The sequence below is a fragment of the Oikopleura dioica genome, chromosome PAR, assembly GCF_907165135.1.
Source record: "Oikopleura dioica chromosome PAR, OKI2018_I68_1.0, whole genome shotgun sequence".
In the NCBI taxonomy this organism is placed as follows: Eukaryota; Metazoa; Chordata; class Appendicularia; order Copelata; family Oikopleuridae; genus Oikopleura; species Oikopleura dioica.
This window is the reverse complement of record NC_137293.1, coordinates 10,228,148-10,241,783: the sequence shown is the minus strand read 5'-3', so window position 1 is coordinate 10,241,783 and position 13,636 is coordinate 10,228,148. Positions and strand designations below refer to the sequence as shown.

General features: G+C 41.5%; 6 protein-coding genes and 1 non-coding gene across 7 annotated transcripts; 2 read left to right on the top strand and 5 right to left on the bottom strand.

Annotated features, from left to right (window-relative positions):
• The first annotated feature begins 3,800 nt into the window (after positions 1–3,800).
• Positions 3,801–4,766, top strand: LOC145704304 (acetylcholine receptor subunit alpha-like). The gene is made up of 2 exons (XM_081781756.1): positions 3,801–4,148; positions 4,194–4,766. Exons 1-2 carry the CDS (start codon positions 3,885–3,887, stop codon positions 4,398–4,400), a joined length of 471 nt encoding a protein of 156 aa, XP_081637882.1. The 5' UTR covers positions 3,801–3,884; the 3' UTR covers positions 4,401–4,766.
• An 89-nt stretch (positions 4,767–4,855) lies between these two features.
• LOC145701747 (neuronal acetylcholine receptor subunit beta-4-like) lies at positions 4,856–5,736 on the top strand. The gene is made up of 2 exons (XM_081778966.1): positions 4,856–5,312; positions 5,366–5,736. Exons 1-2 carry the CDS (start codon positions 4,868–4,870, stop codon positions 5,734–5,736), a joined length of 816 nt encoding a protein of 271 aa, XP_081635092.1. The 5' UTR covers positions 4,856–4,867.
• An 82-nt stretch (positions 5,737–5,818) lies between these two features.
• LOC145704167 (uncharacterized) lies at positions 5,819–7,202 on the bottom strand. Its single transcript, XM_081781607.1, has 4 exons — positions 7,076–7,202; positions 6,758–7,030; positions 6,339–6,521; positions 5,819–6,099 (listed from the first exon to the last, which is right to left on the bottom strand). The coding sequence occupies exons 1-4, from the start codon at positions 7,101–7,103 to the stop codon at positions 5,819–5,821; spliced, it is 765 nt and encodes a 254-aa protein (XP_081637733.1). The 5' UTR covers positions 7,104–7,202.
• Positions 6,571–6,642, bottom strand: TRNAG-UCC (transfer RNA glycine (anticodon UCC)). The gene has a single exon. It is a non-coding gene; the product is annotated as a tRNA-Gly (tRNA).
• A 204-nt stretch (positions 7,203–7,406) lies between the features above and the next one.
• LOC145702736 (CTP synthase 1-A-like) lies at positions 7,407–10,020 on the bottom strand. Its single transcript, XM_081779998.1, has 8 exons — positions 9,817–10,020; positions 9,381–9,774; positions 9,126–9,300; positions 8,861–9,075; positions 8,449–8,813; positions 8,283–8,401; positions 7,920–8,238; positions 7,407–7,874 (listed from the first exon to the last, which is right to left on the bottom strand). Exons 1-8 carry the CDS (start codon positions 9,985–9,987, stop codon positions 7,803–7,805), a joined length of 1,830 nt encoding a protein of 609 aa, XP_081636124.1. The 5' UTR covers positions 9,988–10,020; the 3' UTR covers positions 7,407–7,802.
• LOC145702745 (small ubiquitin-related modifier 2-like) lies at positions 10,020–10,732 on the bottom strand. Its single transcript, XM_081780008.1, has 3 exons — positions 10,597–10,732; positions 10,462–10,557; positions 10,020–10,416 (listed from the first exon to the last, which is right to left on the bottom strand). The coding sequence occupies exons 1-3, from the start codon at positions 10,681–10,683 to the stop codon at positions 10,336–10,338; spliced, it is 264 nt and encodes an 87-aa protein (XP_081636134.1). The 5' UTR covers positions 10,684–10,732; the 3' UTR covers positions 10,020–10,335.
• Positions 10,728–13,600, bottom strand: LOC145702737 (WD repeat-containing protein 43-like). The gene is made up of 9 exons (XM_081779999.1): positions 13,421–13,600; positions 13,236–13,375; positions 12,882–13,192; positions 12,360–12,790; positions 12,076–12,209; positions 11,748–11,917; positions 11,179–11,704; positions 11,025–11,132; positions 10,728–10,979 (listed from the first exon to the last, which is right to left on the bottom strand). Exons 1-7 carry the CDS (start codon positions 13,581–13,583, stop codon positions 11,434–11,436), a joined length of 1,620 nt encoding a protein of 539 aa, XP_081636125.1. The 5' UTR covers positions 13,584–13,600; the 3' UTR covers positions 10,728–10,979; positions 11,025–11,132; positions 11,179–11,433.
• Between the last annotated feature and the right edge of the window lie 36 nt (positions 13,601–13,636).

The following is a 13,636-nucleotide window of genomic DNA, read 5'->3' as shown; positions in this document are numbered from 1 at the left end:
AGGGGAGAATAATTGCGCTGTTTAGCTACGGCACCGGGAGAGGAAGAGCCGAACCGGACTTTCCAAGTTTGTTTCTTTCCATTATTCACTTCCTGGGCAGAATAAAGCTGAGAACGACAATATTTTATTTACAGCAGGAAAATCGGGGCAATATTTAGACTTTTGTTTCAAACGGAAAAGGGCGCATATCAGCTGGACAAGAGGCTCGTGTAGGGTTCGCAACAAGAGGCCGAACATGGCGCATTCCGGTGGAGAGGGAATCCTTATCAGCGAGCCGGGTTCCGACATCCTGGAAGCTTATCGGTACAATTACGGACATGAGGCCCCGGATAGAGGAAACCAGATATCATCGAAGTTTTTCAACGCCATCATCTTTCAAGAGCTCTTTCTAGAGCTGTGGATTCTTTGAATTGAGTTGATCCGGGATCGCGAACAACCTGCACCGCTGAGGTTTTTGAAAAGGGTGTTCAAGTTGATATCAACCTATAGGTCTTATTGTCCGAATCGGCGATCGAGCTCTAGACATGTGTCTCAAGCGATTCTTCGCTACATTCGATTTTCCTGTACATGTGCTAGCAGATGACAAGACTGAGGAGATCATAAACTTGGTAAATCACTGAAACATATTTACCGGACTGCCTAAATAATACTCCATATTGGTCCCTAACTATGTACAAGCTAATAAAAATACTCACATTCAATTAATTTAAACATTGCTTTTTCAGTTTTTCCGTACATTTATGGTATTTGGAATCACACGAAGAAGAGTTAATTGAAGCAAGTGTTGAATTCGGCAGGACGAGAGCTGCGGAAACTGATAAGAAGGAGCTCCGGTCCCCGCGGGGCCTCATTTACAAAAGGCGCCAAGTGCTCGTCCGTGCCAATCCCTATCTCTGTCGCATCCTTCCTTCCTTTAGGTTCCTTTATCGCGCGACTTATCGCCAATTCGGATCAGGAACTGCAACCGGCGGCATCCCCTTTTTCCGCTCAGAAAGATATCGACGTCCGGAGCAGCAGCGAAGAAGATAAACACCGTGCGCCGTGAAACACGGACGGTTCCTTCAAGATCCTTGACCTTTTCAACAATTTTCCGACTTTCATTTTTCGCCCATAAATTATCGCTCCAGAGTTCTTTAAAAAGTTTATCAAGTTTAAATACAGCCGAAGAATTAAATATAACTAAAAGCTTTAAAGAAAATTTAGGAATAAAAAATTCCGCTGAATCTGCAGTTTTCATATCATAGCTGAAGTAGCGCTGAAAGTCTTATCGCCTTTTATGAGAACCTAAAAAGATGCATTCTCATTTACACTCGATTAAATTGTTTGAATTTTACAACTGCAAATCCCTCTGCTTTTTCGATGTTCGAACTTACTTATCGGCTTATCCCATAAAATCAAAGAACAACAAGCTATAAACAAAATGAAATGGTTTAAGTACGCTCTAAAGAGCTGATAAGCTTTCCTCTCTGATGACAATTGTGGATAAATCAAAAATAATCTCGTTCCCTGTGTGAGCGGCGATTGTTCATCCCTTTTTTCCCTATCACTTCAAGAGCAAAAACGCCCAAGAGAAATCATGAGAAGCTTTCTTTATGTTTTCGGCTTGGTTGTTTCACAGAAATATTACGAACCCATGCTCAATTATGGAAGCTCTTATTTGCCAGATTATGGATCAGACCAGGGCTGGTAAATTCGCGTCCTAAAATCTGTCGAAAATTTTTAGTGCACTAAAATTAGTGCGCGAATTTATTTTGTCGAGACTTTAGTGACTTTCGCGTCTCTTTCGCGTGAGTCTCGAAAAGTGTCGAAAATAAAGGCTGCTGATTGGCCCGCCAATGAGCGCGGGCTCTTTAATTCTAAAGAATACGTAAGTTTGAGAATTTCAAACTTCGCTAATATTAGAATTTCAAAAAGTTTGGTTTCAATAATGTGTATTGGGTAATTGAGGGCGTGAATTTTAATATAAGGTCAAAAAAGACTTTGTCAATTCATTTGTTAATTTTCTTTATGAATATAAAGTAACAAATATAGGGAATATATTATATAGGGAAAAAAACAATTCAATTTTTGTTTGCAACTCTTTTTGTGCTGGATTTGAATGATAAGGTTAGACTTTTAGCCTTAGATAAGCTTTCTTAGGGAGGTCGTCTCCCTAATTTTTTTTATTGAAGGGCCATCCGCAGCTTGTTCTTCCTGCTTTTTCCCTTTCTTGTCAATCTTCTTCTTGTCGTTGTTCGACTAATTTCGGTGTCCTCAAAAGTCTGCAGCTGGAGCAGCCTTGTGCGAATTGTTGATATAATTCTTTATTAACAAAATGATATATATTTAAAAAATCAAAAGGGAGATCTTCTCCCAAGTTCATGCTTACCTTGTAATCAAGAAAGCAGATTTCCTCCCAATACAATTTATTATAAAAAATTACAACGTTATATGATAGCCTTTATCCTAGAAAACTAAATAAAAACTTTGGGAGGAGTTCTTCATTAGCAGTTATCAAGTAAGCGTGAATTTCGGAGGAGACCTCCCTTCTAAATTATCAAATAAATATGATTCTGTGAATAAAGAATCATATAATGATACTGAGAAGAGCTCTTAGACCACGTATCAGTCAACGCTGCTCTGGCTTCCTTGAAGACAGCGATGAGAAGGACAACGACAAGAAGAAGAAAGGCAAAAAATGATGAAAAGCAGGAAGATCCAGCTGCGGATGGCCCTGCGATAAAAAAATTAGGGAGAGGAGCGTTAGCATGAGCTGTTCATGAGCACGTGAGTGAGCTCAATGAGCATGCTCACGCGTGCTCATACTCACGAAAATTTTAGCATCCCCGTGCTCACGCGTGCTCGTGCTCACGCAAAATTTTCAGATTTCAAACCCTGTCCCTAGCAAAGCTTATCTTACCTCATCATTTAACTCGACAAAAAGAATTTCCAACAAAAGTTGACTTTTATTCTTTTCAACATATTTGTTACTAAATAAGTAATTTTTTTTTATTAAATTGTGTCATATTTACGATGCATTGATTTTTATATACTAGCAGTTTCAGTTTGAAGAAATTCTTCCCTGATCAAAATCGTCTTCCATGAAACTATCATCCGGGAAGAGCCTATTGGATGATGAAAAAGAGCCTCTTTTTTCGCGTCTTTAGTGCTGATCGGCTCTCGAAAAGTCACTAATTTCCCCAAGAGGAAAAATTAGTGTCATTTTAGTGCACTAAAGGCGCGAAAGACGCGAAAATGTCTCTAAAAAAATATTAGTGCGCTAATTTTTTTTTCTTCGAGAGAAAATAGTGCGCTAATTTACCAGCCCTGGATCAGACGATATTTTCGGGGATTATATTTTCGACGAACTAAAGGACAAATGCGAAGGGTTGAAATACACCGCTTGCCAAAAATTACTTCGCGAAGATTTACTAACAGGAAGCGACAACAAACTCATAAATCGGAAACTGACTTTTACTCGGATTAAAAGAAAGGCTCAGAGTGTTTGTCATCTTCTGAGAGAGTACAACAAGATCTTCAAGCCAACAGAACAACCAGGAAAGAAGATCAAAATTAAAGAAAACGGATGCTTTCGTAAATTCGTTCCGTTCCATTTCAGCGAAGAATGTCATGATAATTGTGAATTTATCTTGAGCTGAAGATAATCATGAATATCCGGGTCCATGAAACTCGTGTTTTTTGTACTCAATTGGAAATTCCCAGCAATAAGAGGCCTCTGCTTCGTATTCAAAGTACCGGCTTTTCTTTATTTTATGAAATCTATACATTTGCTCATCTAAACTCTTCAGCAGATTGTATAATTAAAATAGTATCCATGGACAGTCTCTCCTGTATTAGAGCAAGTATTAGCTCTTTCCCAAACGGACTCAACGATCGAGCTTCGAATGGACATCAGACAAACTTGGATGGAGGAACGTCTAGTATGGAACAAGGATGAATACGGCGGAAGCGAGTATATTCATGTCTCGTCCGAAGAATTGTGGAATCCTGAGATAGTCCTGTACAATAATATCGATGGAATGTTCATGCCGTCTCTAGCAGAGACGAAGGCTAGGGTTGATTGGTCAGGGAAAGTAACGTGGAATCCGTTGTCGATATACAAGGCGCACTGCGATCTCAGGGTCAAGCAGTTTCCATATGATATCCAGGTAGAAGTTCCCAACAAGCGTGTTTTCGTTATCTTGTTCAATAAGGCGTGTACTCTCATGTTTAAATCGTGGGTATACGAAGAGGAAGAGCTGGATATCCACTTCGAAGAATATGCTCAAGAGAACATGGCAAAGATCCAGTCTCATATAGAATGGGAAGTGAGTGGAGTGAAAGTATGGGAACAGACCCTCGAAGAGTGGACCCAACACGGAACTAAAAATATAACTTATTTCGGGTTCAGAGCTTCCTGAAAATAGATTTTGTATAGATTTATTTTTAACCCGCAAATCAGGTGTGCTTCACTGTTTTTCTCAGTCGTTTGCCGCTTTATTATACGCTGTATATAATCGTCCCAACAATTTGTGTCACCGGACTGGTTGTTTTTGTCTTTCATGAATGGGATTTTTTCTAGTTAAAGTTCTGCATGAAATGAAAGAAAAAAAATCCGATATGTAGTCTCCCTCAGTAGGTGGCGAAAAAGTGACACTGTCAATCTCAACCCTGTTGACTCTCACTTACTTTCTGGTAAGATCATCATGTTTCAGCACCTGTCCGCCATGTCAACAGGGTATTTAGACTCTCGTCTCCTATATCACGCCAAGATCTTCTTATGAGGTTCCTATCATTTCAAAGGAAAGGGTTCTATATAATAGCACTTGTAAAAATATGCATTATTTTTCGGGAAATAAGTCCCCTAACTAAGTACCTTTTGTTCTCAATGATCCTGGTTGGACTGAGTATCGTTACTTCTGTAATCGTCTGCAATATCCATCATCGCTCACCAGCAACCCATCAGTTTCATGGCTGGATCCGTCACATCTTCCTCAATGTGCTCCCAAGATATCTGCTCATCGAACGACCAAAGAAAGAAAAACCAACTTTCCCGATCGGATACAGATTTTCAATCGACAAGGACCAGATTGACTTACTCACACATGCACCTCAGCATGCAAGTGGACCTAAAGACATGCCAAACAGAGCTCCAAGACCGAGTGTTTTCGAGAAAAAGATTCTGACAGCAAAAGAGATTCGGGAGATCTCAGGCTCAGGGGCGATGAGGGACAGTGATACAGATGATGAAGCAATGAGCATTATTGAAGACGTCGCTAGAAGAGTGGCAGAGGCTTCCGAGATGATGCCTCGAAGAGATGCTCACAGGAGGGGTTGAATTTGCTTATTTCGAAGTCTTGAAATAAACAACAACCCAACAAAAGAGGATCAACAACATCAATCACATCAGGCCGCCAACGACGCATAAGTCGGCAATCAAAAATCATGGCTGGAATTTCGATGGACAGAGTCATCTACAGCAATAGAATAATCCGAATGATAGCGGATCATGAGAAGGAAGAAGACGAGACGAGCACGCAACTCGATGATTGGGCTTTTGTAGCGCTTGTTATCGATAGATTACTTCTGATATTATTCGGCATTATCGTTCTTATGGGAAGCTTCGGAATTTTCTACCGATTCATCTTTAATTTCAAGTCGATCGAGATTCTTCATGAAGAGCACTACTCGAGGTTAGGTTTTACCGGAAAATTTTTGCTAAAATTCTTTAGAATAAAAACTCCGACTCTTCCATAACTTCATCCATTCTCCTATTTGTATAGTTCTTCAAAAGAAAAAAACACTGAATCAACTCACTACAGTTTATTGTATTCAAGTCTTATCCTTGCAGTTTTGAAAGAATTTTGTACCAGAAATAGAAAGAAAGTGGATTTCTAGCCTCTTTCTTCTTCTCTTCCACTGGCTTTTCTTCGGCGTCTTTCTCTGCCGAGTCGTATGTTACGTATTCGTAAATGTAAGTCATCAATCCAGAATCATCAGAATCGTCTATATCGGCCGCTGTGTCGTAGTCTGGATATGGAGCACGTAGACTTGTTCGATAGGGAGTAAGAGTAGTCGTTGTTGTTGGCAGTTTAGTCGTCGTCTCTTCTTGGACTCGAACTAAAAAATAAGAATGATATTGAGAAGCCATAAAGCATTTAAAGCTCAGCTAACTTCGCTCTCATGAGAAAGGGATGAATTTGTGATAGGCTCTTGTCACACCCACGGTGGTGGGCGCGTGCATGTTAGGACCATTTTCAACATTAGTTGTTTCCACTGGGTCTAATTTTTTGACGCCCCAATAAGGTCAGCTGGCGGACCTGGGGCACTGAACTAAAATCATTTCTGCTGAAACTTACCGTCGCAGTAAGCGCCAGTCCATCCCGGAGGACAGCTGCAGAAGCATCTCTCAGTGGAGCAGTAACTGCAGATTCCTCCGTTTCCACATCGACAGTTTTCAATTTCACAACGATAACCTTCATAATTGGCAAAGCATTCACATTGATAAAATGGTGCTTCATCCAAATCGCGACAGGTGGACACTGAAAGAAACATTTTACGAGTTGCGCGAAAGAGAAAGTGAAAAAAGTTTGCGATGGCCGGGAATCGAACCCGGATCTAATGCTTGGAAGGCATCAATGCTGACCATTACACCACCAACGCTTGAGGGGCGGCTCGAAAGAGTTAGATATAATGTCAGGGAATAAAATTTCAAGAGAACTGTACTTCGTAATTTTACTAATAAAATTTTTGAAAATTTAGATTAACTATTTTTTACCTCCTTGGGAATCACAGGGATTGTCAGCGCAACTTATGTGCGATTGAGTTGTTGTGGTCGTCGTTGTAGAAGAAGCAGTCGTTTGAGCGGCTTTAGTTGTTGTTGTCTCTGGAATTTCTGGAGCAACAACAACCCAATCTGGTGACAGTGGATCTTCTTGCACCTCGCATGTTCTACAAGAGAGCGGACACTGGTAAGTCTGGATGTACCAGTTGCCACATTTGTCCAAATGCAGTTCGCAATCTGCCATCAAGTCTTTGCATCCCATGACAGCTAGAAATTGTTTGTTTAATTCAGACCTCTTTCTCTTTTATCTACCTGAAGCAAATAAAATCATCAATAACATTTTCTCGAGAGTTCGATAATCTGTTGGAGGAGCAAGAATTCCACGGGTACTTGAAGGCAAATTGGCGAGTAGGGGGCGCGCATGTGTGTTCAGCTTGGGCTACCTAATGACCCTGGTTAACGCGTACAGTTTCAAAGCGACAGACCGGTTCCTCCTCTCGTAAACAGAGGCGATTAATGCAATCAAAAGTGCGATTGCCATTTCTGCGTAAAAATTAGCGGCCCTGCATCTTCTTCCTGCGATAAAATATCAAAGCTTCTTTCATTTTAATCGATTTAAAATGAAGATTTTGGTGTGTTCGTGCTTGAAATTTATTGTGTTTGAGATTTGATTATGATTTTGTTTGTTTTCATTCAATAAACGAGCTCGGGCAGTAATTGGAAAATCCTATTGTTGAGTGTGTTTCTGTGTTCGACCTCTCTATATAATATTTAATTATATATTCTTTGTAGTCAACATTTGACTGTTTGGGTTTGACTTTGAATTATTAAAATAAGCTAGCTAGATGAACTTGGGGAAAATGACAAATAAAGCAGCGGAATCACTTTTCAGACTTGATCTGTTTCTCTTCAACTTCGCGTTTCATTTTTGCATGTCTTTTTCAAGGGATTGAATTAGTACGATTTGATTGTCACCAAGAGAGCGTGTTTTCACCAGTTCCGGAATTCGGATAATTTTCTATTTACAAACATTTCATTTTCACTCGGTCTCTGACGAAGCTGGCGACGCTGAGACAGCAGAAGCGCGTCTGCTCGCTGATGACTGCCGATCCTAAAAACTCCCGTGAGAAATTGCTTTTCAGTCCCTTTTCCTGACGTCGTCTAACATCAGCTTGCTAAAGTCCTCTTCTCGCAAATACTCTTCGTCCGAGTCATCTCCAATCACGTCGGTGTTCAAATTGCATCCGTTGGTCAAGTAGTTTTCCAATTTCTTGATGCTGGCGAGCAGAAGGCCCAAATAAGGCGGACTTGGTTTGAGCGGTCTGCTTTCGAATTCGGGATGCGCTTGGAGCCCGACGAAGAACGGGTGATCCTTGAGCTCGATGATTTCCATGCGCTCGCCGTCGACATCTTCGCCGACGAATTTGAGTCCTTGTGCTGCAATTTCTTGGACAAAATCTGGATTCACTTCGTATCTAAGACAACCATTCAAAACTTGTCATTCTCCAATCATACTTACCGGTGACGATGACGCTCGGAAATCTTTTCCTGCTTTCCATACATTTTGAACATTACACAATCTTTATCTTTGAAGATGGTCGTTCGTTGACCACATCTCATTGTTCCTCCCATAACGCCCTAGAATCAAATGATTTAGCTTCTAATCTCATTAAACTGCATCTTACTGTATGATGTTCAGGCATCGAAATAATGACTGGATGTTTCGTCTGTGGATCAAACTCAGCTGAATTCGCCCCTTCGAGTCCCATAACATTTCTAGCGAACTCAACTACAGCCAGTTGCATGCCAAGGCAGATTCCAAGGAAGGGAATCTTATGCTCTCGTGCCCAGTTGATGGCTGTGATCTTTCCCTCTGTGCCTCGGGTCCCGAAGCCTCCAGGGACGAGAATCCCATCTGCGGAGCAGAGTTTTTGAAAAGCTTCGTAATAACGAGCGGGGTGACCGAGTTTGGCCTCATTCTGTAAGTCTTCGGAGTCGATGAATTTTATAACGAGCTTTCTGTTGATCGCAAGGGCAGAGTGTTTCAAGGCTAGAATCGATTGTTTCAGAATTATCAAATTATTATCATGAAAAAACCTTTGATGACTGAAACATACGCATCCTCAAGTTGGATGTATTTTCCAACAAAAGCAATGGTCACTTCTTTGAAGGATTTTTCGGACTTGATCGCTAATGCTCGCCACTTTTTCAAAGTGTTTTTTGATCCCACATATTTCGGCAACTGTAATCGCTCGCGGATAAACTTGGTAACTTTCTGCTCATGTAGGATCAGTGGCACGCGGTAGATTGATCTACAAAATTACAGCGATAATTAGCAGGAAATTGAGGGTAGTTAACTCACCCGACATCGTGGACGGAAATGACCTGGTCGACGGAGACGCTGCAAAACTGTGAAATTTTACGCTTTGTTGAGTCTTCCAGCGCTAATTTGCAGCGGCATACAATCATGTCGGGGGACAATCCTTGACCACGCAGCGTGCGAACCGAATTTTGAATCGGCTTTGTTTTCTGCTCTCCTAATGAAGGAAAAATTAATCATCAAAGAGACATTATTACGGCAATTACAAAGTACATTCGCCGCTGATTGAAATTCTACCTGATCCAGGAGTAGGAACAAGCGAAACATGCAAATTCATGAAATTTTCCTTTCCAATTTTAAATTCAAACTGACGGAACGCCTCAACAAAAGGCATTGATTCAATATCGCCGATAGTTCCTCCAAGCTCGATAATACACACTTCTGGTTCAAGATTGGTACCATCTGTAGGCAGCTTTGCCACACGCTCGACTGTGTTCATTATGTGATCGGTCACATGAGGAATAATTTGAACTGTCTTCCCGAGATAGTCTCCGTTTCGCTCCTTTTGAATTACTTCTGAGTACATTTTGCCTGTTGTTATGTTGTTGTCTTTTGTAAGGCTCAAGCCGATGAATCTCTCGTAGTTTCCAAGGTCGAGATCGCATTCTCCACCGTCATTTAGGACGTAGGTCTATTAAAAAGGTCAAAACAAGGAACAAGATGGTGGATCTACCTCTCCATGCTCATAAGGGTTGAAAGTACCGGCATCAATGTTAATATAAGGGTCGATCTTTATGGCCGTTACTCGCAGACCGATTGACTTCATCAATGTGCCGATGGAAGAAGAAATGATTCCCTTTCCTACGCCAGATATGACCCCGCCATGGACCAGAATGTACTTCATTCTTGACAAAAGAAATAAGTTTGAAATCAAGCTTGAGATTTTTTGATGTTTTATTTTTCAATCAGAGGGTGAATTTTGGACAGGAGAAAATTTTGACAGGTAGATTATTAACATGCTATGTTTTGGGGATGTATTTCTATTGCTCAATTAAAAGAGGTTCTAATTACTTGTAGCGACTGGACAAGATCAGTTTTTATTGAATGAAAATTTATTCTAAAAGTGTAAGAAGACAGGCCCGGCAGCTGGGTAGAGCGCCGGGCCATGCAGGGACGATAAAGGGTAAATGGTAAGGGGAGTGCTAGATTCTTTATATAAGGATGGGCAGTATTCATCGATTGGATTGCTGACTCAGAAGCCACCAGTTTGACTTTGGAACACGTCGATTGTGTCCTCATCTTCCATTTCGAGGTTTTCGGGCGTATCCGTCTCCTAGAAAAAGTGTCTTAGGTTTGTAAACAAGGAGAAAGCGCTTACCTTGACCGGGTTCCCGTCAAAACGGAATCTGACAAGGTTGAGCTGGAGACCCTGGCGATCGCAGTATGCCTGCATCAATTTTCGCAGAGGAGTGTGCTGGAAAAACATTAAAATAACCCTCATTTCGGTAGTCACCTTTTTGATTTTGAATTGGACGACAGAGCCATCCTGACCAGCGACTTTCAAGTTGATGTGTTCGACCTTCTGTTCCTCGTCCGCCATGGCAACAAAACGTTTCTAAATTCAGAAAAGATAAGTTAAAAGAGTTAAATAAATAACTGTTGTTTCAAAAATAATAATCAACTGTCAGTCGATTGAAATTGTAACTGTGATAAATGAAGGCAGTTTGATAAATGAGGGGCTTTTGGTTTTCTCTCAAGGTTTCAGCAACCGGCAGTGTAGTTGCTTTTGACTTCTTCAATTTCTGGCCAGGGGTCGGGAATGCTCAGAATTGTTCCAACGATGACTTGATAGCTTCTATTCACGACCATTCCGAAATTAGAGGGCGAATCGTCTCTCTAAAAGTTTGCTATCAAAAATGTGCGGATAATAATTGGTTTTACCATGATTGGAATCCAGTTTTCATCTTTTAGATAAATAAAAACGACTGTATCTAGGCTGATGTTGAACGTATGGCAGTAGGTGACCATCATGCTAAAGAAGGGTCGTTCCTAGAATGATAAATTATAGAGGTCGTTCAATATGAATCGTGATTACCATGCACGTTATTTTAAAAATGACTTGTCGTTTTACGATCGCGTCCATGACAATATCAGCGTGGGGCTCATCCCACAGTTCCTCGTCTTGGCTGTCGTTTTCATCGTTATTTCTGTCCATGCCTAAAATGGTCCGATAAATCACTGGTTTCAAGATACTCTCAGCTGTTCAGATTGCAGATAGTCAGTTACAGTCGTTCAGTTCAGCGAGAATAATAATTAAGGCTAGCTTCACAATTTCGATCAAATCTTCTTTTTACACTTCCATCTTTCGTCTTTTACTTTCGATTTCGCTTTCGGCACCACTCTCCGAAGCACCGCCATCTGGTTTGAATTCAGGCTCCCAGTCGGACTCGGAGTGGCTCGCGTCGTCGAAGTCTGTCAGGTCGTTTTCGGTGAGCAAGGGCCCGTCGAGCTCTTCTTCGTCGTCGGATACGTTGGCGTTGGCAATGGCGAGCTCGAGCTTTCCTTGGAGTTTGGTCAGCTGGCAGAAGGTCTCCGATCGGATCTGGAGAGGAATTCGCGTGCTACCCGATATTTAACTCAAGGCATAACAATTAAGAAAGTCACCTCTCTAAGACATCCTTCGAAATGGCGGCCAATGGACCAGAGTGATATTCTAGCGAAGCGCGGAGCCACCGGGCACTAGCTAAAGCTTTGTCAGGATCTGTCTGTAGCCGTCTGGAGACTTCTTCAACCAATACTGGTGCCATCTGTGCGGGAACACCTCTTACTGTTTCCTAAAAAGACCATCTCTAATCCTATCTCTTGAAAAAGTGAAAAAACGCTCGATTCTGAGCGAGAATTGAGTGATCCTGCGATGATTTGAAAACTACCAATCGAAACGTTCTGCTCTCTAACGCCTACATGCTCTGATTACTCATTCATGATGACTCACTCTGATTAATTTCGGATCTTTGTATCGGAAGAGCTGGGTAAGTTGCTGATCATCCCTGGCGTGCAGCGCTTGCTGGAGGACCATCGTGACAGAGCCTGCCTTGGGCGCCGACAAATCTTCCTTCTTTGAGATTCCTGAAAATCCTATGAATGATCTGGGAATCGAACTCGCGCCTCCAATCCCGGTGGATCTTGACCGATGTACCACTAGGCCATCGATCCCAAAGGGAAAGGCCCCAAACACGAGGTTAAATAGAAGCAACCTCGAAGTCAACATTTCCTTACCCAATCTTTCAGCCATTGACATATCAGTTTCATTGATGGATTCGCCTCTCTTTCTTCTGGTCGTGTTTTCTGCAGTGGCTCGTTTACTTGGTTTAACTTCTTCCAATACATCGTTTTTCGCCGATTTACTGCCTTTTCTGTTTTTGCTTGTCAGGCAGACTGTTCTTTCAAGATTCTCGTGCCCCTCAATCCCGATCGCTTCCCAGACGAGATTACTATCGACTCCGTAAACAACGTCGACTTTTTCATTCCCAAATCGCGCGGCGAAGATCTCTATCGATTCACCCGATTCATCGGAGATATTCAAGCTCTTCTTGGCCTTGATAGGCTTGCCCTTCTTAGCGATTGTGAAGATTTCAAGCTGATGGCCTGATCCACTCGATTCGTTCACGACTAGAACGGATTTGTCTTTGAGGGAAACTGATCGAGCGCTGAAAATGAAAAATATGAAAGCGTCGATTTGTAAATAATTTTCAATTTGAATTCAATTGTTTTGATTCTTAGTTAAAATTTCTAACTTACTGTCGAGTGAGCTGTAGTCGGCATTCTGCCTGATCCTTTCCAGCTGTCCAAATAGCCACTGATTTCTCGTCCTTTCCATATGATGCAATGTACGTATTATTGGCAGCAACGCTTTCTACCAAATTTGGATGGCCGGGCCATTCGCATTCTACTTCGTTGAGTTTGTTGAAGACCTTTAGTCTGCGACTCGCGGTGGCAACACCATCGGCGAAGGAGAAGATTTGTGTCACTTCTGACTTTTTATTCTCGGCTTTGAAGATTGAATCCGCATCTTTGAACTCATTCCATTTGTAGATTACCCCTTCTTGTGCCTAAAAGCGAACTTAGTAGAAGAAAATAAGCAGTAGATCTTACCGAGTAAAGAACATTTGCAATAAAAGCGACTGCAGTGACGCTAGAATCCAAGTTTGACAAGATCTGTTGCTTGCCAGTGTTCATTTGTTGCACAATAATCGCCCCAGATTCTGTTCCAATTGCCAGTACCTCTCCATTATCTACAAAGAGATACTAATAATAATCGACTTATTTTTCAACCAAACCATTCAATGCGAGAGAAGTAGCGCCACAGGCAGGCAGTATTTCCGTGTTTCCCTTCGATTGACGATCTTTGATACAAATCCGGCCATCTTTCAACAAGACTGCCACTCGGTCTCCTCCAAATGAACTATTTCTCATTGCATTCACTACCTTCTGAGAAGCCATTCATTTAATTTATTTCATAGATAAATGCTTTATTTATAAATATATCGGTAACA

Excerpts from the sequence above, each read along its gene's own strand:
- LOC145702737 (XM_081779999.1), bottom strand. The coding sequence starts at position 13,583 with ATGGCTTCTCAGAAGGTAGTGAATGCAATGAGAAATAGTTCATTTGGA. Across the intron at positions 13,193-13,235 it reads TTGCAAATGTTCTTTACTCG|GCACAAGAAGGGGTAATCTA; the intron begins GTAAGATCTACT and ends GTTCGCTTTTAG. Across the intron at positions 11,918-12,075 it reads AAGATCCGAAATTAATCAGA|GAAACAGTAAGAGGTGTTCC; the intron begins GTGAGTCATCAT and ends TGGTCTTTTTAG.
- LOC145704167 (XM_081781607.1), bottom strand. The coding sequence starts at position 7,103 with ATGTTATTGATGATTTTATTTGCTTCAG. Across the intron at positions 7,031-7,075 it reads GATGATTTTATTTGCTTCAG|CTGTCATGGGATGCAAAGAC; the intron begins GTAGATAAAAGA and ends AACAATTTCTAG. Across the intron at positions 6,100-6,338 it reads GACTGGCGCTTACTGCGACG|TTCGAGTCCAAGAAGAGACG; the intron begins GTAAGTTTCAGC and ends CTTATTTTTTAG.
- LOC145701747 (XM_081778966.1), top strand. The coding sequence starts at position 4,868 with ATGATCCTGGTTGGACTGAGTATCGTTACTTCTGTAATCGTCTGCAAT. Across the intron at positions 5,313-5,365 it reads AAGAGATGCTCACAGGAGGG|GATCAACAACATCAATCACA; the intron begins GTTGAATTTGCT and ends CCAACAAAAGAG.
- LOC145702745 (XM_081780008.1), bottom strand. The coding sequence starts at position 10,683 with ATGGCGGACGAGGAACAGAAGGTCGAACACATCAACTTGAAAGTCGCT. Across the intron at positions 10,558-10,596 it reads TCCAATTCAAAATCAAAAAG|CACACTCCTCTGCGAAAATT; the intron begins GTGACTACCGAA and ends ATGTTTTTCCAG. Across the intron at positions 10,417-10,461 it reads TTGACGGGAACCCGGTCAAG|GAGACGGATACGCCCGAAAA; the intron begins GTAAGCGCTTTC and ends CACTTTTTCTAG.
- LOC145704304 (XM_081781756.1), top strand. The coding sequence starts at position 3,885 with ATGGACATCAGACAAACTTGGATGGAGGAACGTCTAGTATGGAACAAG. Across the intron at positions 4,149-4,193 it reads AGTTTCCATATGATATCCAG|GCGTGTACTCTCATGTTTAA; the intron begins GTAGAAGTTCCC and ends TTGTTCAATAAG.
- LOC145702736 (XM_081779998.1), bottom strand. The coding sequence starts at position 9,987 with ATGAAGTACATTCTGGTCCATGGCGGGGTCATATCTGGCGTAGGAAAG. Across the intron at positions 8,402-8,448 it reads CGATGCCTGAACATCATACA|GGCGTTATGGGAGGAACAAT; the intron begins GTAAGATGCAGT and ends ATTTGATTCTAG. Across the intron at positions 7,875-7,919 it reads GCAAGCTGATGTTAGACGAC|GATCGGCAGTCATCAGCGAG; the intron begins GTCAGGAAAAGG and ends GGGAGTTTTTAG.